Here is a 23,443-nt window from a genome sequence, read left to right on the forward strand (position 1 = left end):
GGATTCACCCTTTTCTGGCATTTCCCCTGCCGTGACTTTGCGTGTGGGCGAGATGAACCGAAAGGCAGAAGAGTTGATTATCTGATCCACATCAACTGACTTACATCCATTAGCAGCTGTCTAACTGCACCATAATAAGCCAGGCTGTCGGTTACAGGCATCACAACAGGTGAGACTTCACAGTCCCAAACTCCCCTCGCCACCCCCCCCTGCAAGAAATGAAATGGAGAGGGTCTTTGAGAAACGGGCCGTTCCAGCCGATGAAGAGCTGGAGGCCTCGCTGCAGATAGAAACGCAGGCCGTTCGGTCGCAATGTTCTTTTATTTAGTCATTGTGTAACTCCTAGAAGCCCCACTGATCCTGTGCTGCGCTCGCAGTGTCAGCCGGCCACCTCTTCCTTTCCTGGTCCCACCTTGCAGGGAGGGCTTCCGTATAATTTATTTCCTATTGCCCTGGGGGACGGTGTTTTTCCTCCCCTCTCCCAGATACCCTGCTTGGGAAATCAAATGCGTACCTGTTCGCTGCTGGGACCTTTGGTGGGAATTCAACACGGGAGGGCATGGATCCGGCTGAAATCAACCAGGGGCCCTCGAGGCCTTTCGTGGATCGATGCTTTTTGAAGACAGGGGTCCTCTTCCTTTGCAATCGGGGGTACTTTTAAGTGCGTCATTTATTGTATTTATTTATTAAATTTATATGCCGCCCATCTCTCCCAGAGGGCATCATGTTGCCTTTCTAAGACGACACTTGCAAGATCCACCCAGGAGTCTCTGGATGAAGCATCGGATAATCCCGAACCCTTTCAGGTCCGCTGCTGTTAACAAAGGAAGGCTTTTAGGAGGTGGGCATCGTTTCCATTAATGAAAATTAAAAATCTAGGCCAAGGAGCAGCTGGTGATGGATCCCCTAACATGTTTGGCAAGTTCACGTGCTCTCTGACTCTGCCCGTGTTGAGGAATTTCAAAGAAGCAGCTGGAAAATCATCTCAGACCCACTGCCTAGCCTCTCAGCACCCCCATCTCAGACACACCGCCTAGCAATTTGTTTTTTGAGGCCCAACATGTCCCCAAGGCTGCTGAGGACTAGAAACTTGTCTTTGCTGATTGTGAAGCTCATTCTGACTCTCGGTGGTCCCCCTTCCTCTAAATTCGTGCCTACGTGGACCCTCTCTGCCTTCCGGGGGCACTCTTTACGTAGGACACGCTTTATGCCTTCGCTGAGCATCCGGGAAAGGCTCCCGCTGACAAAACCAGTCAGGCTAGAACGCTACTGGTGTGAATGCTAGAAAGGTTAAGACGCAGAAACCGGGGTTAGCTGACAATGCCGTCATCTGCAATCTTGCCCAGAGAGAGAAAGGGCTCTAGGATTTGCATGATTATAAAGAAGCTATGCTAGTGTTTGCCCAGATGTGCCCTACTTTTACCAAAACCCCGCTAAGTGGGCTTTTACAGAATGCATAGGAAGGAAAAAAGAGAAAAAAGGAAAGAGCCGAAAAAACAGTTCGTGAGGGTTTGGCCCCGGGTTTCTGCCCTGTTTCTTCACGCCTTTGATTTTTCTGCATTTTCTTGCTTCCTGTTTTCTCTTCTTTGGAACCGCTGGCTCAGCTCCTTGGTGAACACAGAGCAGCAAGATTTCTGAGGTCGAGAAAAGAGGGGGAAAGGGGGTGGGGGAAATGAGGATCAAAAGTTTTTTTTTTTAATGGCTTGCATAAAAACCATATAACATTCGGCAGCCTCTGAGAATGTCGGATGACCCAGAAGGGAACAGGTTGCAGGGCCCTCCCTTCTGCAGCCGGGTGGCAGAGCTCATCGAATGAAAAACCGATCGACTGCAAAATGAAGAACTCTGTCTAGGATTCTGCAAGGGTTCAAAAGTGATTATGGGGCTCCCTCCGGAGAAGTTCCATTTTCCAGGAACTCAGATTTTGCGCAACGATAGGGAGAAACGGTTAAAAAGATGCCCATATCCAATTTGAATTTGTGTTTCAGCTGGAAGATGGATGGGGATGGGGAAGAATGGTTCAGGAGTGCTGAGAATTTATAAACCCCTAAACAGGGCAACTTTGCCATTCTCCAAGTTGGGATTTCCAAGAAACTTAAACATTTCTTGGAAACACAGCTCGCGAGCCAACATTTCCGTGCATCAAAAAAGAGGCGTTTGGTGGGGACTGAAAATGTTGCTTTGCAAAGCGTTTGCAAAGCGGAGAAAGAAACAGGGAAGAGCAAACAGACTTGGTTAAGGCCCTGGAGAAGGTCTAGAGGAGAGACTCCAATTTTTGACCCGTTTTGAAAACCAGCAGTGTGGCAAAGAGGGAGAAGTGGGGATAATGTTGATCCCTCTGCCACGTTGGGGGATCCAATGAAGTGGAGTGGGAAGTGGTTAAAAATGACCCCGTATGGGAATACGTGAAAGACATTCTCGCTCTCAGCTATATTTGAAGAAGAGAAAATGGTGGCTTTGTGGCCAGATTTGCACTGTTATTGAAAAAACAGCTCTGGAAATGTGGATTGAAGCTGAGCTTTGCTCCTGCCCGTTTATGTTATTAAAATGCTTGGATCTGGATCTTCTCCACCGCATTTCCCCCCATGTCTTTGTGCTACCGTGGGAGAACCAGAAGGCAGTCGGAAAGCCAGCTCACCTTCTCCTGCTGAGCGGTGTGGCGGCTTTGTTTGGAGAGCTCGATCGTGGCGACCGCCATTCCTGATGCGAGACCGAGGGCCAGCAGGAGGAAGATCCCGCCCAGAGCTTGGGGCTTCAGAGGACTCCACTTGTCATGGTCTTCGTGAGAACAGCTGCTTTCCCACCACTTGCTGCGGAGATAGTCCAGGTCTCCAGACTCACCAAGTTTCAGGATAGCCACGGAGAGTTTGCTGGTCCAGGAGGATCCTAAGAGACGGAGAGCAGTTAATTTTTTCGGCTTAGCCAGTTCAGAACAGACCTTCTGGAGATGGTAGTGGGGCTGCAGTGAACGATGAATGCATTTCACACAGTGTGTCTATTGGAGTTAACAGCACTGGGCTTCAGTCAATCCCATTTTTGGGATTCACTTGGCATGCAGAGCTGAAACGGGCAGCGGTTTAGTTTATAGTACGCTGCAAAAACCAGTTATGTGGGGGTTTTCCGTGATGCAAAGCACTGTAGCCAGGTTTGAAGCATCTTCTAGCTGGGTCTACTCCAAATAAATAAGGCTGTTTCTTGTACTGATTCCATTTACAGCCCCCCCAAGTCACTCGAGGCAGTTAACACGTAACACAAATCTAATTCATGCAGAGCAATTTAAACATGTTAAGATGCACCATAAAACTGACAAAATGGCTTGAGTGGACTGGCGCCTTCAGCGTTTGTTTCACGTAAAGCCAACCTGGGTTAGTGGTAAAGGCAGACCATGATCAGGGATACCAGATTCAAGCCCATTCTTGGCCCTGGAAGCTGACTGGGTGACTGTGGGTGCAACCGTATCTCACGGGCTTGTGCGGAGAAATCCGGAAGGAAGGTTACATCCATTGCTTTGTGCTCCTGGAGGAAAGCAGGAAATCCAGGACGGGAAGGTCTACTAGTGAATCCCGCAGGGGGTTGGACTTGATGACCTCTGAAGTCTCTTCCAACTCCATGATTCTAACCAAAGGTATAAACGGTCTTCTCAAGCCTTTGGCTGAGTGAACTGGGAATGTCCAATCTTGAGAAGATTTGGACATTTTTTTGGGGGGGGGGGGAATGTCCAATCATCTTCTTCAAGTATTTGAAAGGCACCACAAAGAGGAAGCCCTGATTTAATCTCAGAGCACCGATTTTGACAACTGTCACCACCCTAATCACTGGTGCTCTCCTGCTGCCGTTGGTCTAAGAGTGTTTCTCAACCTTGGCAACTTTAAGGTGTGTGGACTTCAACTCCCAGAATTTCCCAGCCAGCAAGCTTCAATTGAGTTGAGTTGAGTTGAGTTGAGCTGAAGTCCACACATCTTAAAGTTGTTAAGGTTGAGAAAGAGCAGTCTAAGATGATAGATTTTCATATCCATTGATCAATCAGGCTGTAATTAAGAACATTTAGGGGGTGACTCCCCCCAGCACTCACTATCTTACCTTTTGGGGTCGCAATGCCAAAACCTCGGGCCCCCAGGACTTCTGGGGACCGGACCAAGTTGCAGTGCCGGGCAACAGCGAGATCTTGAGAAATGGATTCTCCGATGAAAGCATAATTGGAAGCCAGCACTCGCTGAATCGCTTCTTGGTAACTCTTGGTCAGGACGGCCTCCTTCTTGCTCATGGACTCGTAGACCAGCTGCTGGACCGGACTCTTGGAATTCTGCCGGCACAAGGAAAGAGCTGATGCTAGGCCCCCTGGCCATGCAGAGGCCTGCTGTCCTTTGGGCATGCAAACACAGTCCGCTTCGTGCAAATCCAGTGCTGTGCTCATTGGGTTGCTGAATCCATTTGCAAACAAGGCTTTTGGGCAGGCACGCCGAAGGATTCAAAGGCATCCAGTCTGATCCGATTCAGAAATGTCATTTGGACATTTGATCCCTTTGAATCAACTCTTAAAACTGAAACGCTGCGCAGGCCTGGTGATCTGCCCTTAAATTTACATTAATAACTTAGTTCCTTGAATGTTTGCTCTACCGGGCCAATACAGGAATGGAACGGAACAACGCAGGAGAAGGGGGGTCCTGCGCCAATCCTGTGGCAGGATTCTGCTGCGGTCCCTCTTGTTATCAGGAGATGACAAATGTTTCATCAGCGGGTGACAGACCCCCTCTTTCAAGAACCCAATTCATTTAACCTTGATGCTACCTGTCTTTTTGTGCAACGCTTGCTATTCCACTCCAAACCATGATTGATTTAATGCGCCCTGCAGTTCAACTCCCAGAATTCCCTGCAACAGTTGTGCTGGCTGGGGAATTCTGGGGTGGTCAGTTCAGGGAAAGTTGCAGTGACCTTGAGGATGCAGAGACAAATTCTGCGTCGCATCCAGGGATGCTGAAAAACCAAGGGCAGTGTAATTTTCCCACGCTCCCTACTCCTTAGGTGCTGCAAAAAACCTGCGGGAACCCCATGCCAAAAGGAGAAATAAGAGAGGAGCTCACAAGGAACTCCTAGGCACGCATGGCCTACCTTGAAATATTGGAGAGTAGAAGATCCCTCCATGGTCCCAAACTCCAGCTGCCTTTGCTTCACCAGATCTTCAAAGCTCTCGATGGAAAGATGGTGGGAGGCCGACTCCAGAATAAAGCTGAAGCCGGCGATGTATGCCGCCAGGACCACAATGCCAAACAGCCACCAGATGGCAGAAATGACCCGTATGGAAAGGGACTTGGGTCGAGGAATGGTGCCTGTACAGGATGAGCAAGAGTGGAATGAATGGCCATTTCAGTCGATTGAAAAATGCCAAGCGGTTGAAACATTAGGAACTCAGGCTGCAGAGACACCTTTTTAATTCTTGTGGTGGCTTGGGAATTATTTGGCACCACAAACTGTGCTGGACACCACGAGACGTTGCGCCTGCAAGTCCAGAAAGTTGCTGAATTTGATTCCGCCCCGCAAAGAATTCAAATGACGGGAAGAGCCCGGAAAAAGACACGTCTCCTGATTAGACAAAACCAAGATTGCATTTGCCCGCCACCCGCAACTCGATGAGTTATGTCCTGAATTAACCGAGGGTGAGCATCATGGCATATCAGAAATTCACTGGGCAGATCTGGGTTGGCACAATACACCATGGGCAAATCCTATTTTTGGAGGCCATCTCTGTTTGCTGCTGTGCTGAAATTGCCCCCACCTGCTAAGAATTGAGGTGGTGCTTTCTGTAATGGGCTGCGCAAGGCCACCCAAGGTTAAAGCTAACCCCGCTTAGCATGTTGTGCAAAAATAGTGGGTTGATCCAGGTCATCCTGGATCTTGTCTAGCGGGGAACCAGAGAGACCGCAGGGCCTGTGCCAATGGGGGCCCTGGCTGTAGAGGAGGCAGAGGAGAAGGGCCCAGGTAGCGAGGCCGTAAAGGTGAGCAGCCCAGGCTTTGCCATCTGGTGAGTTCTCTGCTCGGCCTCGGCCTCTTCCTTGGAGGAAGCAGCAGAAGGACTTAACACCTGTTTGTCTGAACTGGGCCGACCAGAGCAAGACTAGTGCCAGCAGTAGAAAAAAAATGGGAGGGTTCTCTTCCCTTCTCAAAGAGGGAGGGGAAGCCAGGGAGGCTGGGGAGCATGGAGAAAGGATGGTCCAAAGGACAGGACCTGGACGGGCATCCTCTGGTTGGCATGTCACTCTTTCATCAAACTGAGGACTGCAAGGAAACCACAGAAGGTCTTCAACTGGCTCTCCTAATATCCCAGAAGAATTCTTTGCTACTTCAATAGGCAGAAAGAAGCATCTGCAGCCATCAGTGTGAACTGTTGCAATTAGTCCAAGACGTTGTCCCACCGTCCCTCAAGATTCCCTCAAGGTTGTGTCCCCTCTTGTGATTTCCTAGAGGTCTCCTGTCCAAGTCCTAAGGAGATCCAGCCCTGCTTAGTTTTTTTGAGATCAGCCAAGGTTGGCTAGGAGCTGCCACCTATTGTGCCCAAAGGAGCAATGATTCAGATACTGACAAGTCACGGCCTCCATTTCTATAGCCTACCTTGCAAGGTGAGCGCCCCGGCACCAAACCACAGGCTGTTCAGGAAGGTGAAGTAGTTCTCCTGGTTTTCATTCCATTCAGAAGGGCTCATTCTACGAAGAAGCAAAGCAAAGACTTTCTGCTGGACGCAGGGGATATAGGCTTGGGGTTGCCCAAGCTGAGCCCTTTGCACATCCATAAGAAAACAGCTTAAACCGAGAAGCGAGTAAGCCACGACAGAGATCTAGGAAAGTGTTTTTCCTTTGCTGGGATTGATTGATTTATTTCCATTCTACAAATCCTACAGCCCCAGGTTTTCCTGGTGGCATCCCATCCCCCCAGTGGTTCCAATCCCACCAAGCTTTTTTTCCATGAGATCCACAGTTGCCTAAGTGATGTCAGCTTGCTCGCTACTAAAGCTAAGAGGAACAGCGACGAAGACAATCTTTTTGGCCCACTGACGGTGAGATGGGGGGAAGTGTTACCAAGCCAACAGCCAGCCATCCTCCATCTACCCAGCTGAGAAGGGATAGCTGCACGGTCGTAAGGTATCGCTGAGTTTAGGAAGCATTTCCGGAAAGGGCACGAAATAAAAATTATTCTGCAAGCCAGACCACCCCTGAACGTATCAAGCTAATCTCTTCCCACCGCTTCTCCAAAGCAAGGAAATTAAGAGCCTGCAGCCTCCGTTTTTCCAACACAAACTGCCTTTCCATTCTGGATAACACCTGATTCCTAACCCTTCGCTCCCCCTGCTCACATAACTAGCTTTCCATCCCCATTGCTAGATCAATCACATGCTGCTTGGGGAGCAGGAAGCACGCCTCGCCCCCACATGCGTGCTTCAACTGACACGAATGCACAGATGTCATGGTCAATCGCCCTGGCACCATTTCCTGGCACGGTTTGCAAGGGGGGAGCCAAGGACTATAAACCTGGATGCTGAAGAACCCATAGGATGTATTATGACAAATTGCCTCTGTTGTGGCTGAACGGGACGAGAGCTCCCTGGTGTAACTACATTGCTTCCATTACTTAATAAAGCTTTGCGCTCTATTGTAATTCTGGCAGCCATTCATTATTTTTTGGGATCGCCCTGTGGCAGCTCTTGCCTGCCCCCCCACCCACCAGTGACAGGTCCCTGTGGTTCTCCCGTGGCTCTCGCATCGCATCTCTGGACCGCGCCTGCCCTCAAATTTTAAGCCATAGCCAGCTGGTTCTTGCCCAAGCTCTGGGTGGTTTTGAAACCGCCTCTTTCGCAACCAACTTTTACTCGCCTTCCGGCCAGGAAGAGACACAGGCTGGAGAGGAAGTAAGCAAGGAGGATCCCAGCCCAGGTCTCCTTGCTGAAAGGGGTCAGGAAGTGGAAGAGCGAGGCCTCCTCCAGAGCAGCTTCTTTCTCGAGCAAGATACCGATGCCCGTGTGCAGGAACGGCTGGGTGAAGTCCACGGCGTCTTCTCTCACCGATGTAATCGTCAGCGGAGCCACGGCGAGGTCAGCTTCCTGGAGAAGAAGAGGGGAGATGACGTTGGGGGGTCACGCAAGCAGGTGGCCTCTCTTCACAAACCCTGCAAACTGCTCCTGGTGGGGTAAGCTAGGAGTGACAAGCTGTGGCCCTCAGGAAAGAGTCAAGGAAGGTGATCTTGGCCAAGATGTGGAAGAACTGTTATCGATAGGGGTTGAAACCCTTCTTAAGTCCAGAACTACAAGACAACATTCAGAAGCGGCTCAGGAAGACGCCTCTCAGATTCACTGGAGTAAAGGAAGAGGAGGAGATGCAGCACTGCTGGAGTTGCAAGATTTGGTTATTATGGATTGCCTGGTCTGGCCTACCTAGCGGGGCTGACATCAATCATGCAAGTCTCCTACTCACCCTCAAGAGAGGCTGGAGGTCTTCCCTTGGTTGGTGGAGATGGCCTCTGATTGTCAGGGCGTGCCACTGTACTTTGCTGCAGCATTGTTGCACACCAGCAACAGGTGAATTGACACATGACTAACCAGTAAAACACCATGGGGTGACAAACACAACCTGGGAGAGAATTTACTTCAGCCCCTTTGGCCAAGGTCATGGTTCCTGCAGATCTCTGTCAAGGTCCTTAGTCATTACTCTCTACACCAGTGTTTCTCAACCTTATCTACTGTAAGATGTCTGGACTTCAACTCCCAAAATTCCCCAGCCATCTTTTTTCAATATTTGTGGTATCTATGGGACCAGAGGTTGGCTGTCTCCAGCATCCAGAAGATGACATCAAGTCCACATATTTTTCTTGGGCTGTCTACATTACAATACAGGTGTCCCATAGCCCAGGAATCTTGGCTATCTAAATTGGTGGGAACCTTCATGGCTGCACTTTGCCAAGCTGGTTGTGTGTGTGTCACACTCCCTTGACGCCCATGTTGGGATCTCACTCTCCTAGTCTGAGGAGCACACCTTCAAGAAAAAGCTTACCTTCCTCACAACCTCTCCGATCATCCCGGACCAGCTCCCGTTGGAACTCAGACTACCATATTTCCCATCCTTCACGATCCCCACTTTGTATTTGAAATGCAGCATTTCCGACAGCTTCTCCAGCAAGTCGATGCAGTAACCTTCTAACTCAGTGCCCCTGACCATCACATAGGGATCCTCCTGTAGATAAACCAAGGGAAAAATCTCACTGCGTCTTTCTGACCGGCCCCTCCATTGCACGGGTGTGAAAACTTGAGGATTCTATGAAAAATTCTGAACTTCTCTTCCATACCAAGTCTGGCGCACCTTCTAAGCCACAAAAAACTCTGGGTCTCCCCTAAAGGATTTGGGATGCAATTAATTAAAAGAGGGTCTCCTTCAGTTTCAACCAGGCAATGGATTAAGAGTAGGTCCTCTTACTAAACAGATGTGTTGTGTGTTGGGTTTATGTGATTAACTATTCCTAGGTTCTTAAGCAAAATACAGCTAAATGTCATATTTGTACTGTTTTTACAGCTTACAGTATATATATGGCTTCAGACACATTACATGAAGACCTAGTCCTCTGGAGAAGTCCATAATGTTGGGAAAAGTGGACGGAAAGAGAAGAAGAGGACAACTAGTAGCAAGGTGAAGGACTCGATTATAGCAGTGATGGGTGCTCCACTGGGGGACCTGAAGGACCAGGTTGAGGACAGATCATCTTGGAGATGGTCTATCCATGTGAACAGTAAGAGTTGGCACTGATTTTATGGTATATAATCAATCAATCAATCATGGTATATGGCTTTTTGCTGACTATTGATTTGTACATCACACTGGCTCAGATGGAAGGGGAGTATAAAAATATCGTAACATCAACTCCAGGGACTCTGGGCTGTTCCCAGCTAATCTCCTTACCAGAATAGTTGTCACATAGACCATCGGTACATCTTTCCCCCCTGCCCCAAGAGAATCACTGTCCTGTGGATGAAAACATTTAAGAAACTTAGCTGCAATTAAAAAGAAAGAAAGAAAGAAAATCACACACACACAGAGTACATTATGACAACGGTTGCACTGGCATTAGGAGTGCAGTTGCACCTTGTGGTAGGTGACCTACAAGCTGTTCTAATTCCAGGTGGTGTTTTCCCCTACAGAACTCTTGTGCGAATGATAGAAGTTTCCAGGGAATCATTTCAGCTGCACCCTCAAGTCACAGGGAGGCACCTCCCCTCTCCTCTGGACTTCAACCCTGGAGTATTCCAACTCCAGAAATTGTCATTTCACCCATCGATTGCCTCCATCCTAAAATTACAATGCCCCTCCTCCAATCCAGGTTCTGAGAAATGTCTCTGACTTAGCAAAACGTTAGTTTTCCTTAATTGCCCAGATACTGAGGTTAACAGATATCTGGGTTAACACTATCATGAGTCCTACCCATGGTTACAGTTCTGCCAACTCAGTAACTTGAGATTTCTGTTCTTACTGTGTCTAGCCTAGCATCAGCTGGGAAAAGCTGAAATATTCTGTGCATTCACATCTTACGAGGATTCAATAAAACTATTGATTCTTACTTCTCTGTCCTCCTAGGAATTGTGTTCACAGGTGTGTGTGTGTGTGTGTGTGTGCATTGACCACAGAAGCAGCTGTCTTTCTCCCCCACCATCGCATCCATCACAGAATACCACCCATTAAAATCAATTTCAGACCATGCCAGTACATCGAGGGAAATGAATACAGACCTTGCTAATGGAATCACCATCCTCAGCTGCCTCTGAAAAATACAGGAAGGAAGGAAATAATTGTGCAAGCAACTGCAATTTTATACTTGTGATTTTTGCCACTGTAAAATAACAAAAGAGACACACTTTCTTCCGTAAAAATAGACAATTGCCTTAGATACAGATTAATTATCTCTGTACACCACAGTTGTCTGCTAATCCTATGGGAAATAATCTCAGGCAGAGACATACTTTCCTTGTCAACAGAAATTGAGAGAGAGGGATTTTTTCAAAACTACAAACAGAACTTTAAGCAGGTTTCTTCAGGATCGCAGGAGGATGCAATTAATGACACGCAGAAATATTAATGCTTGAAAGCAAGACATTTGCACATCTGGCTTCTTCCTATCTTTGTATTCATTTCAGAATTATCATCCCCATCTGCTCCCATATGTGTGTTTGCAGAAAGAGATTCATAAACTAAAGAAGAAAAAGAAAGGTGCCATTTTTCCATACGCTGATTTGGGGCACATTTGGAGCTCCCCAATCTGCCCCCAAAATGGGACATTTAAGACAGGTTTGGGAGACTTCCAGATGTGTCAAGTAACTTAGACACTACCTAAGACATCTCCCCTGGAAATACCAGGTATCTGGGTCTTTGGCCTGTAGAGCAATTGTTCCCCTGCCAACTGACATCCAAGGAAGACTTAAATCCAGAAACAGCAGAGCTTGATGGAGGGAGAAGGAGATGACAATAATGTCTCTCCATCCTCGCAAGGTTCTTAGCCAGCACAGATCTCCACAGAGTTTTCTCCAGAAGAATTATAAATTGCTAACAAAGCTGGGAATCCTCTGTAAGAAAACCATGGATATTCCCCTGTCCATGGCCAACTCCAGGCGAGGTGGGAAATCCAAAATGGCAGACTACTTCCCAGGTGTCACTGATCACTGATTCCATGATGAGCAAACCAAGGCGATGGTGAGCAAGGAGGCCTCTTTATACAACAGCAAAAAGGCCCTTTGAGTCCCAGGCGAGTCTGCGTCAGGGATGTCGAAAAACCCTCTGTGCTTGAGAGAACTTGGCCATTTGTCGGTAGCTGAAAATACGGAGCATAGAGGAATCTTAAGTTTGAAGGGAAAAGCTGTGCACTGCACTAGTGGGAGAGACAGAGTTTGTCTGGGGTAACTCAAAGTGTATATATGAAACCTAACTTGGGATTTGTTTCAGTAAATAATGGAGAAATCACCCATGTTGACAGTACATTCAAGCTGCCAACTGAACCCAAATACAAAGCAAAACAAGATCTCAAGGAACATTTTAGGAGAACACTTGAGGGCCTCCAAAACCAGCTAGGAAGGTACCAAGAAAGGAAAGGAGTTGATGGTTGATGGATATCATTCAGGAAGCCCTCAGAACAAGAGGTTATAGTCAGCCTGATCCTTCACCAAGGTGTCCTCCAACCATCTACATTGGTGGCCATCCCCACACCCAATGGCCCCGAATCCTGCAGATTATGCAGGGCTGGAACTCTTGCAAATAAAATCCTCTCCTTCTTTCATCCAAGAAAATCAAACGGCAGGGCTGTGGAGCGGAAATAGAAGGAGGACATTCCAGCACTCCAGCCAGTGGAAGTCTCTTTCTCTCTCGCTTTTTAAACGCTGTTTATATATAGCAAAAAAAAATGTTCATCAATTTTGCCTCTCCTGTCTCGAGCTGAACTCTGAATTATCCCCCAATAAAGGGCTTTTACCAGCACCCAACAGCTCTCCATGGGAGCTGGAGAAAAGGTCCAAAGACAGCCCTTGTTCTCTTTTCAACAGCTGCTGTTCAAACCAGCGGGACTTCCTTTGGCCTCCTTTTGGAAGACCTGCGCAGGAGCAGTAGAAGGAAACAAGGAGGCCCATTGAAGCTCTTGGCATTCCCAACCGCAAGCCTGGGACAGGAATTGTAAAAGATGCCTCCAAGGGCAATGGAAGAAACAAAACCCCCAAATAAATAAAAGACCGGCTCTTGAAAGGGGCCGTAAATAATCTGCAACAGCAGCGGTCCAGGGTTCTCGATGGGAGCGTTTGTACAGCATCCAAATCCGACATGGATCTTGGTTTTGGTTAGAGTTCCTAACAAGCATTAGGAAGAAACAGGGCACAAGGCTGGAGAACAAGTGGGGGTCGAGCAGGACTCGAATCCAAGATAAAATGTTGGGGTGGTGCAATATGTCCTGCTGCGGATTGCAGACCAAGGCTCTCGATTAACCATCCCCAAATTGGGTGACTTCCAGTTGAGTGGACTTCAGCTCCCAGAATCTCCCACTAGTACAGCCATTCCCAAGAATTCTGGGAGCTGCAGTCCCCCTATCTGGATGGCTGCAAGGTAGAAGAAGGTTCCCAAAAGTGTGGGGGGGGGGATGTTCTTTACAGGGCCAGCCCTAATCAGAATGAAGTGGCCACTTCCAGCATCGGTTTGGGGCATTGTGGGAGGGCAGCAAAGATGCTGTATTGCTATATTTTAGCAGCAGGGAAGGAAGAGAATGCTTCTGAGATGCCCTGCTGTAATAATACAGTTGGCTTAATTGGTGCCATTTTCCTCTCTGTCTTAGACCCCAAGCTACCCTGGGCCACCTATTCCTAACTGGTGAGATCAATATTTTGCACCACACATTAGACGAACGGCCCATTGGGACCCTTACATTAAAACAACATACTTCATTTGTGGTCATAACCCCCCAAAAATCACATATAATACAGCCCTTTATCTGAACAAAACAGTACAAATGAGAACTGCATCTATGGATCTGACTGGGGTAAATTGTAGGGGTGACACAGAAATATGATTTGCATTGTCTTTTAGTTATACCTTTGACTGTATTTCATAACACATAGACTTTTATTGTTCTGTATTTTATATTTTGTATTCTGATATGGCCTAATGGCTAATCAATAAAGTATTATTATGATTCCTAACTGGATGGGCAACAGAAAAAAATCATTTTGTCAATACTCTTTTTGCTCTCTTTGGATCCTGAAATTATTGGCGTGATGGGGCGTGCAGACGCAGAAGGAGAGGGAGAGCTGAGAGAGTTGGAGAGGATGGTTGTAGAGGAACTGAAGGAAGAATGGGAAAACCCAAGGAAGTTTTGGAAGGAGAGAAAAAAAATGAATTCGGCACAAATAAACCAAAAATGACCTTCTTCACAAAGAGCATTGAATTAAGGAAGGATGTTTGCCCATGTTTTGGAAAATCAATAGTTGCTTGGTTGCGCTTCGTCCCTTCGTTATGATATGTATTTCTTGATGAATATGGAATATATTCATATTATTGAGAAACAGCGCTGAGGGAAGACCCTCCCCAAAGAAACTGTTCTATTTGCCTAAAAAGGAGCCCTCGAATTCAGTTCTGCTCAGTCTAGCAACATCTTAAGGATGTTTGCAAAGCAGGGAAGAGGAAAAAAGGAGGCAAACTCCTCGAGAAATGTCACACATCTAATAGAAATCCTTTGGGCCCCTAAGAGGGTCTCTAAGGAAATTTTCTTGAGAGAGATTTTGGAAGCAGGCCCAACTGTCCTCCTATCTCCAAATATTTAAACGTTCAGGAGGGTGAGATGATGCTCCAAAGATACTCCTTGCTTTTCTGTGTCGTTGAATCTAAATTGATCTTGAAACTGGTAGGAAGGAAGGGATTAAACAGAGAAATGTCCAAGCATCAGACTGGCTGGGTCAAGCAAAATGCTCATGATTCAAACCTGCTTGGCTAAACTCAAGGCAGATTGTTCATCCTTCTATCTTAAAAGTATTGTCAACTCTGAAAGATACCAGGCTAGACAAAGGACTACACATATCACTTGCTACCTGATGCTTGAATGTTAGATCTGGCTCCTTGGTGCACAGCATTTATTTGACCAAGAAATCACACTTTCTTTCTGTAAGAGAGGTCCGTATATCAAATCAGCTTTGGTCCTGCCTGCATGTTATCTTGCCCTGACCAATGACAGTTCTACCATTTCTTTTTCAAAGGTCTTCTTTATCACTTGCTCTCTCAACCTTTCAAATGAAGATGCTAGGGTTCAAACTGGGCTTTCAGCAGCTAAATTCACAGTTGATCAGCTTCAATCATTCCTGTAGGGCAGTGTTCTCAACCTCAGCAACTTTAAGATGTGTGGACTTCAACTCCCAGAATCCCCCCAGCCAGAAGTCCACACATCTTAAAGTTGCTGAGGTTGAGAAACACTGCTGTAGGTAATCCCTCATGCCACTAATATTCAAAATTGTTCATTATTATTTCATAATTTCCATGGGTTGAATCCTAAATTAATGGAATGAGTTAGCCCTGAAGGCTGTCACGGACCTAAGGGTGGCTAAATCTTTTATATATAAATGCCACTCTCCGTGGCAATCTCTTCATAACTAAACCAAGGATTCTCTATCCCCTTTTCATCCTCTTCTGCACACGGAGTCAACCTCACTCCCCACTTGTGTGGTCCAACCAGACATTCACCACTGTTACTTTACACAACAACCAGAGGAGGACTTGTCTGAAGATGGAGCCAAACGTTGGCCAACGGTCATGAGCAAAAATTCCATCCCGATTTAGAGTGACACATGAGCGCAATGCAATAACCCAACTTGGATGTAATTAAAAAATGTCTTCTTTGCACAGAAGTGTAGAAAGTAAGGAAGATGACTTTGACAGAGATAGGCCAGATCCGTCACCCAAGTGACAAGGGGAAAAACATGGCTTAAGTCCAAAACAAGAAGGTATGAGCAAGTGATTCAGGCAGACACCTCCCTAATTCACAGAAGGTCTTGGCAAGGTCCCATCAACGGGGGAGTTACTGGTTTCCCACTTTAGGAGTGAATGGAAGGGACAAAAGTTTTCCTGGGGGTAAAGTTTTAAGATTCTCATTCAAGCAGTTCTGAGAGGTCTTTGGAGAGCAAGGAGAATTCAAGCAAAAGACAAATCTTAGCTGATGTCAAACCTGAATTTGGGCTTATTCATGTCCACCCCATTTTGCCCTCATTCAGGCTGCTACAGAAAGTTCCCCAAAGCAGATTTTTTTGCTAGACCAACACAAAACGCTCGACAAGGCAAATTCTTTACCAGCAAAATGAAACCTACCCAGTACATCTAAGCTTAAATATTTAAAATAAACCTAAATCAAAGCCCAGCACTTGGTGAAATCAAAATTCCTTTGTTCAAATATTCTTAAGCAACATCTCTTTTGCAGATTTTCCCCAAATCTGAGCTCCTCAGAACATATACATCTTCCAAGTGTTTTACAGGGGAAAGATTTAGCTTTTCTCTCACCAAGCTAGGCGTGAGCAAACAGACTGAGGAGGTTTTGACACATTATGTGGTTAGAAATAGAGTTGAAAGAATGCAAATGTTGAATGTCGAGTTCTTGGGGAGGGCCCTGTCATATGAAAAATTGTAACAAGTAGAGTAAGTGCCAGGAAAGGAAATATTTTCACATTCCACCTAAATCATTGGCACCAAACTGCAACATCGCCCACAGTATTACTCTCTGTTGCATAGAGTCTGTTCATCAATCGGTTCATAAGGTCAGTTTTAATTAGTTTAATCAAGAGGAAGAACCCTTTCCAAAAATAAAATAAAATATAAAGTAAAACAAAACAAAACAAAATAAAACAACAGTGTTATTAGTTGCCTTGCTGCTGGACCACATATTTTTCAGACAGTCAAAATGTTTTTAGGAAATTAACTGATGGTTAATTATCGGTTAATTGGGTGTTCTCTCTTTCTACATATATGAGGACAATCTCAGGGCTCATCAGCTGCGATCCGACTGAGTCCTGAAAACATACATGCAGAACATTGCATAAAATACTTTTGATGCAATTAAAGTATTGAGAATAATTTGATGAGTGGGGTCTGGACCCTAGCTTTGAGCAAAGGGGATAAAATTCAGCTTTCTCACCTGCCCATTTAAGTTCTCCAAGCAAAAGGAAAATCGCACAAAAGATAAAGCCGAGAGCCTTGCCCATCACAGTGGAGAATTTTCTACCGGGGTGCCTCTGTTAGAGAGAAAAAAAATCACACAGTTAATTAGAGTGTACTTATTTCCTCAACATCATCTGAGACCGTCTCATTTCAGGACCCCGATGCACAACTTACATGCTGGAAAACAAGCCCATTCTTAGAAAGGGGGTTGTTCTCATTTAGCCCTCTCCCTGAAGTACTAGATTTCTGCATGAAGGAGAACTTGAACAGAATAAATCATCAGGGAGCCAAATGTAGCCTCAGGCGATGGGGTAGCCTAGCATGACTGAATACAATGATTTTTTTTTTTTTAATTTATGTAGGGGTAGAATTGGGTCCCATCAGATGATTCAATACAAGTATGAAGATAACAACGCACGCTTCGGTGATAGATGGGTTTGGGAGAAAGCAAAGTCTTAAGTTTGGGAGGGAAGGAGATTTTAATTTATACAGAAGTCTGTGCGTACATACGTACACACAAACTGATGACTTGAGAAGAAGGCACAGAGAGCGAATTCTGCAACAGAAGCAGGTGGGGATCTCAGTAGGCATTCTCCTCCAGCCAATTACATTTTGGAAACCAATTTATTTGACTGAATCCATCTGGATTCAAAGCATAACATGATAGTTAAAACATTTTTTTTTAAATAGAAAGCTTCTTCCAGCTGAATAGTTTTGTAGAACTATTATCTGGAACTAATAGAATGTAGAAACTCCGGAATCATCACCATTGCCATCCAACAGGAGATTAAACGGAAAAGGCTGAAACTGCATTTAAGATTTCCAAATGGGGAAGAAAGCGCCAACCCTCGCTACTCCATTCCTCAATACCAAAATGGACCGTTGCCTAGGAATGGGGCAAATACCTTCTTTTCCTTTTTTTAATTAACGAAATCCACAAAACAAAGACAAAAACAAACTTTTCTGCATTCTTTCTCTTTTCGTTTGGTTTTTGTATTCAGTTCATTTAAAAAGAGCGAGATGAATATATTCATAAATGGCACATCTTGGGGGGGAAGTCTAAGGGCGATTGGAAATTCTCAGCAAAATCTCAGCAGCCTCGCCACCTATATTCTCTTTTGCCCGCCCTGGAATCTATCGGACGCTCCTGATGGAAACGCAACCTTTTGCCTTGGAGAAAAGTTGGGAGAAATTCTGGGCAGGGTTTTCTGTACCAATGGTCCACCTCGGCCAGGACACCTGGGCCATACCTGAAGTTCTATTCGATTGCGCTTCTCAATAATCTTCCCACGCTGGTCCAGCAGAAATGCGTTCTCTCTTTCTGGAAAGCTGAACTTAGAAACGGCATCGAGAAGGCGACTGCTTTGAAAGGGAAAAAGTGGAGACAGAGACAGAAAAAGTCTCACTTACGGTTGGTGGCACCTTCCGAATCGCGGGGCACAGCTCCTTTGCTGCTGCAGCAGACACAGCCGGTGCTGAGCCCTTTCTGGGAAAATCACTGCATCAATCAACCGCACGGTCCCCCCTCGGCCACTCAGGAGAGGAGGAGTTGGGGGGGCAGGGGGCTTTCAAAAGGGAAAGCATTGTTCCCGGTTCTTGCTTGGAAGGTGGTGCGTTCCCCTATGCCTCTCCCAGTCCTTCAGCCAAAATGGTAGATTCTCCTGCAGGGCGAAAACGTTGGGAGCCCATTCCCATTCACAGGTCACAAGGGGAAACTATTCTGGTCTTCCTCTGTCCCTGACGTGCTAGGTCTCTCCACGCGGGGAAGATTTCGCTGGGTAGCTTCCCGCTTAAATTCTGCCCCAGTGGGGCCATAGCATTCGGTATGGCCCAAAACGTGGCTTGTTCCTTGTCCACAGAGACAAGTTAGTTTTGAAAGAGCGGGCAGAAGGAAAAAATAGGAACCTTTGGGACAGGAGAGTCGGGAAACATTTCAAAACATTTTGCTAGATGTAAATAGAAAACGCTGATAATAGGGACCTTTCTGATTTACAGCAGAATTTGGTAGAAATAAGGCAGCAAAATCAGAAGGGTTGTGACCTTTGGCCGCTGTTGAATAATTCAGCATTTCACAAAGCATCACCAGAAGATCTACCATTCATCTTCATCTGCTTTCTGCTTGAACGGTGAGCCCACCGTCCCTTGCCTTTTCCTTTTTCTCTTTAAAAAAACAAAATTCACCCAAAGAAAATGCAGACATCCCAGATCTGTGGAGGACCGAGAGGAGAATGCACAACATTCAGAAATACTGAGGTAGATATAGATATATCAATACGGATATTAAAATCACCATTTGGATTACACATCGTCGGCAAGTTTGAGTCTCCATGGCAAACAAGATGAATGCCTTTAAAATGCATAAATTCAGTATGGGCAGTGGCTGGATTTAAAGGTGTGTACAATAGGTAATTCTTTCAACTGCAACAGGGAGTGAGAATCCACTTGGGCTTTCTGAATGTAGAGGCCTGTTCTCTGTCTTTAGGTACAAGGCAAAAAACAACACACGCACACCCCCTTAGGGAGGAAAAAAAACTTTCATGGTAATGTTAAATGGTGAACTAGCGCCTTGTGAATATTAATGAGAGATGCTTTATGCCAGGAACAATGTTGGACGAGACGCCAGGACATCATACATTCAGTTTTGCCATTGGCAAGATCCTTCCAAGACTTCAAGGACACTGGAAGTTTAGAGCAAGAGCGATCCCATCTCTTGAGTCCAGGAGCGGAGATTTTCTTGAAAGCAAAACGAGAAAAAGAAAAAGCAAGGGGAAACATTCCAGGAAAACCGATCAACAGGGTGAGTTGGAACGCGGAGGAAATGTCCAACCTTGATTTGAAGTCCACCTTGAAGTGGATTTGCACAAAGACGGACAAGCTATGTTTCTTTGCATGCATCCAGGCTGGCATCCAAATCCTTGGAGAGGTAAAGAAAGGTGAGGACCATTCTGGGACATGGTGAATAAAATCAAAATATAAACAAAGGCTGTGTTTTGAAGTAAGTTTTCTTTCCTTTTCTCCCATGGCGTGGAACAACAATGCCTGCAGCTGAAACGGAAGCTGATATTTTGGTCAGCAATGGGACACAAAGGCTGCCCAGTTTAATGGTGGTGGTACCCAAACGTTCAAGACCTGTGTCTGTGTGTCTGCAGTGGCTGTGATAACAACAAGGCAGTCAACTGCCTGGCCAGAAAGGATCATAATTAGAGTTTTCAGATCTGCATCCGATGGTCTCATCAAGCTACTTCTGATCATCCTGATAATTTATAGTCTTCCCAACCTGTCCTTATCATTCACTTCTCACCTGCCCTTCCCACATCATAGCATCTCTTCAATATAGATCAATATATTAATACTTACCAGCATCCATTCAGTGAATCAGAAGCCAGGAGAGTCAGGAAAATAAAGGAGCCATCCACCAGGAAACATACGCAGATGGAAATGCTGCTTCAGCACTCTTTGTAGGTGTGGATCAGGAGTCAAGAGGTCTTGGCCCTTCCAAACCATCAGCTTTCTCCACAACGGGATTGTCTTCTAGACCATGATCTCGGGAGGTTACCTGGTCTCTGGTGGCGCTCCTGGAAAACTCTTAGCAAAACCAATAGGAGCTTCCTCTTCCTTTAAAGACTACTGAACTTGACAACTCAGGTTGGATGGATGGTAGTCAGAGAAGATACCTTGCTTAACTTCGAAAACAACGTATGTCTATGTGCCATTTATATACCTCGCTTAGACATTAAGTATAAAGTTCTACAGCAGCATCAGTCCATCTAGCTCAACATGATCTAACTTCACCAGCAGCTGTTCTCTTGAATTAAGATGCTGGATGAAAAACAAGCCCAGGATTCTTCTGAAAGCAAGTCTATGAGCTGAGTTACATACAGATATGGTACAGCACCTATTTATAAGGATCCTTTTCAACTACAAGGCCTGATACCAATTTTTCTCCAGCATGGAAACCCTGAAACCCTTCGAATCAAGGTTGATGAATGCAATGGAAGTCTTTGAGCCTGGGAGTGAGATTGGATGTTTGCAAACTTTTGCAGAACAAGAACAAACAGAGATTCATACCTGCTAAATGGCCAGCCAGCTCCTCCTTAAATCAAGAGAGTTGGAAAGAGGATCAAAAATGCATTGAGGACCCCCCACTGGAACACACTCACTGAGAAAAGGAGAGCTGAAGTATGCACATTTCAAGATTCAGTAACCTGATTCTTTCTTTCCCTGCAATAAACTCAGCTAACAAGACTTGGTGAGAATTTTGCTTCTTGGTTACCGTTAGGGGAATTGACACTGAGTCCTGAATCGTGGATCACCTGCTTGCCAAGCAGATTCACACACCTACATAACAGTCTCATGAAATACGATCTATCAGTAAGAGCTGCAAGCTGTAACACCATCACATTACACAGTGTACCAAGAGAAATGACAATTCTAATCCTATACGTGTGTGTGTGTCTGTGTGTGTGTGTATATATATATATATTTTTTACAACACACCTCTGAGGACTAATAATACCATGAAGAAATACTGTAATGTTCTGTATTCTCTACAGTGGGCCTTAAAAGGAATCATCTGTCTTCATATGGAATGCTGCAGATAGCAGAACTAATACATACTGTAAGCTGATCCCCATAAAACGTCTTTGCCACCCACCCAAAAATTAGAATGGTGACATTGTTTGTAATGAACTGAGAGTGAGCTGCAGAATCATGAACACTTGGAGAAAGGAAAGGAACACCAGATACGTCCATAAAAGGCAACCAGTAATGGTTCCCCTGGTCGTGAATTGCAACAAGTCCTTGTTGATCAAGTTGGAAAACTATAAAAAAAACAGGAGGACACAACTTTTAGGAGAACCCAGTCAAACAGATTTCAAGGCCCATACTCCTTGCTGTTGGTCATTCTGGAAACAGGCATGCAGGAGTTGAAGGCCAAAATGTATGGAGGGACCAGCTTCTCCGTTCCTCTCTTTAAGGACACAGAATTTTTGAATTTTGAAGCTTTTTCTCAGGAAAGAGGTGCAAATCAAACCCAAGTACCAGCACCAGCAAGGAGGAGGAAGAGGAAGTTGTTAGAAGGAAACAGGATCCCCCAACTAGCAGCTTTTGCAAAATTGGATCTCCATTCTAGAATCAATTATGGAAACTCAAGATTACATCTCCGCTCAACCACAAACCTCAAAATTGAAGACCTTCTCAGAGAGATACTGTTCATGACACACTAGGAAAGAATTGGGCACATTGGACAACTTAGAGGAAAGGCAGGCATCTGAATAATTACAACAAAGAAATTTTGATATTGCTCAGAGCTGCAGACAAAGCAATCGGAGGCAAATAGGTTAAATAATCTTTATTTTTTGAGTTGCGCCTGGTGATTTTACAAATAGATTTTAAATTATTTGCAGTGTAGAGAGAGGACACCAACCAACAAACAAGAAAAAATTCAGCCCTCAGCCTATTTCACACTCTCCAACCACACATAACAAGAGCTAAAAAATAAAATTCAATTTATAAGATCTCTCAATATATTCTCTGACTTTTTCTTACCGGTAAAATTTGTATTAATTATAATACATGTTAATTAGGCAAGGGGAATAAAGCAAACAGTTTGAAGAAGGAGTTTAATCTCTGTTTTATCTCTGAACAGAATTAAAGTTGTCTCATTTTCTTTAAAACATTGATTTTTTAAAAAAGTATATTGCATGGAAGTGCAAAAAGACAAGCAAAAAACATCAAGAAAGATATTTCTGGGAAAATACCATCTTTGGTGATTATGAAATAAGAACAAAAAATCCTACTTGTTATACTTAACTGCCTGAACCTTCACCCCTAAATCAACCATTTGAAACAAGAATGTGATTTTGAAAGAGATGTTGGACTTGCAAAAATAATAGCAACAATGGCTTATTTTAGGAGAAACCAAGTACAAAAATGCATATGTTTAGAGAAACGCACACAAGAACGCATGCAGATTTTTGTGCAAACTTGTTTGTTTACAGAAATAATCTGAAAATGACGCGGAAAGAAACTTTGGGCCAGAAAAATGAGGATCTGAAATCGATTTGTTCTTTATTCCTGGCTGGTATCCACTTTTCCTGGTTGTTCTCAGTTCCCACAAACTGCCCAATTTGGTATCTCCTTCTAAAAGGAAACAGAAGTGACAATGCAAGTGGCAGAAGAGGGGGGAAAAATGATGCAGCTGTAAATTTGTATGATCCCCTGGAAGATCTCTAACCCCTATAAGTCTCTATGGTTGTTTCTAGGAACTCGTTTTGCTGAGAAATCGCTTGACCGACTCAACTACACCCAATCCCTGCTTTAATAAGAAATGTAGGATTCCTCAAGACGACAAGTACCATGATGGTCGTGGTGGACAAGACTACAAAAACTTAGTTCTGCAAAGATGTCAACTTGGAGTCATGGAAGCATCTGGTTGGAAGGGACTGTCCAACCCCTTAGTCTAATCCTTCTAGTCAACTTGGATCTGGTGGAGTCAACATGTCTCTACCCTAGACGTGGCTGGATCTTCTGGTGGAAAAATGCACCAGATCCTCCATGCGCCAGCCAGTCTGGTTGGCAAAGGACAAGGTGCAAGATGAGATGGGAAGGGACAATGTCAGATGAGGGCCAGAGTGAAGGAAGCAGTGTCAAATCTGGTTTTGCCCCACTCACATATGAAGGGGACTGCAACTGAGAGCAAAGAGTCAGCATATCTGCCCGTTGCTAATCAATGCAACATCAACCTTGTC

The 23,443-nt window shown here is 45.3% G+C and overlaps 1 protein-coding gene across 2 annotated transcripts; it reads right to left on the reverse strand.

The window, feature by feature from the left end:
* Positions 1–306: 306 nt before the first annotated feature.
* LOC103058141 (putative glutamate receptor) lies at positions 307–23,433 on the reverse strand. 2 transcript variants are annotated; one of them, XM_007427112.4, is made up of 11 exons: positions 17,945–23,433; positions 16,672–16,768; positions 10,760–10,791; positions 9,936–9,998; positions 9,036–9,215; positions 7,863–8,089; positions 6,607–6,698; positions 5,110–5,327; positions 4,081–4,303; positions 2,639–2,886; positions 307–1,634 (listed from the first exon to the last, which is right to left on the reverse strand). In XM_007427112.4, exons 2-11 carry the CDS (start codon positions 16,736–16,738, stop codon positions 1,539–1,541), a joined length of 1,446 nt encoding a protein of 481 aa, XP_007427174.1. In that variant the 5' UTR covers positions 16,739–16,768; positions 17,945–23,433; the 3' UTR covers positions 307–1,538. The 2 variants fall into 2 exon arrangements, with proteins under 2 accessions (XP_007427174.1, XP_025021747.1); XM_025165979.2 differs by having other exon boundaries at positions 16,672–23,433.
* Positions 23,434–23,443: the final 10 nt, after the last annotated feature.

The sequence above is a fragment of the Python bivittatus genome, unplaced genomic scaffold (genome assembly GCF_059951505.1).
Source record: "Python bivittatus isolate LINGU-HERP-01145 unplaced genomic scaffold, Pbiv_v1 ctg000090_np1212, whole genome shotgun sequence".
In the NCBI taxonomy this organism is placed as follows: domain Eukaryota; kingdom Metazoa; phylum Chordata; class Lepidosauria; order Squamata; family Pythonidae; genus Python; species Python bivittatus.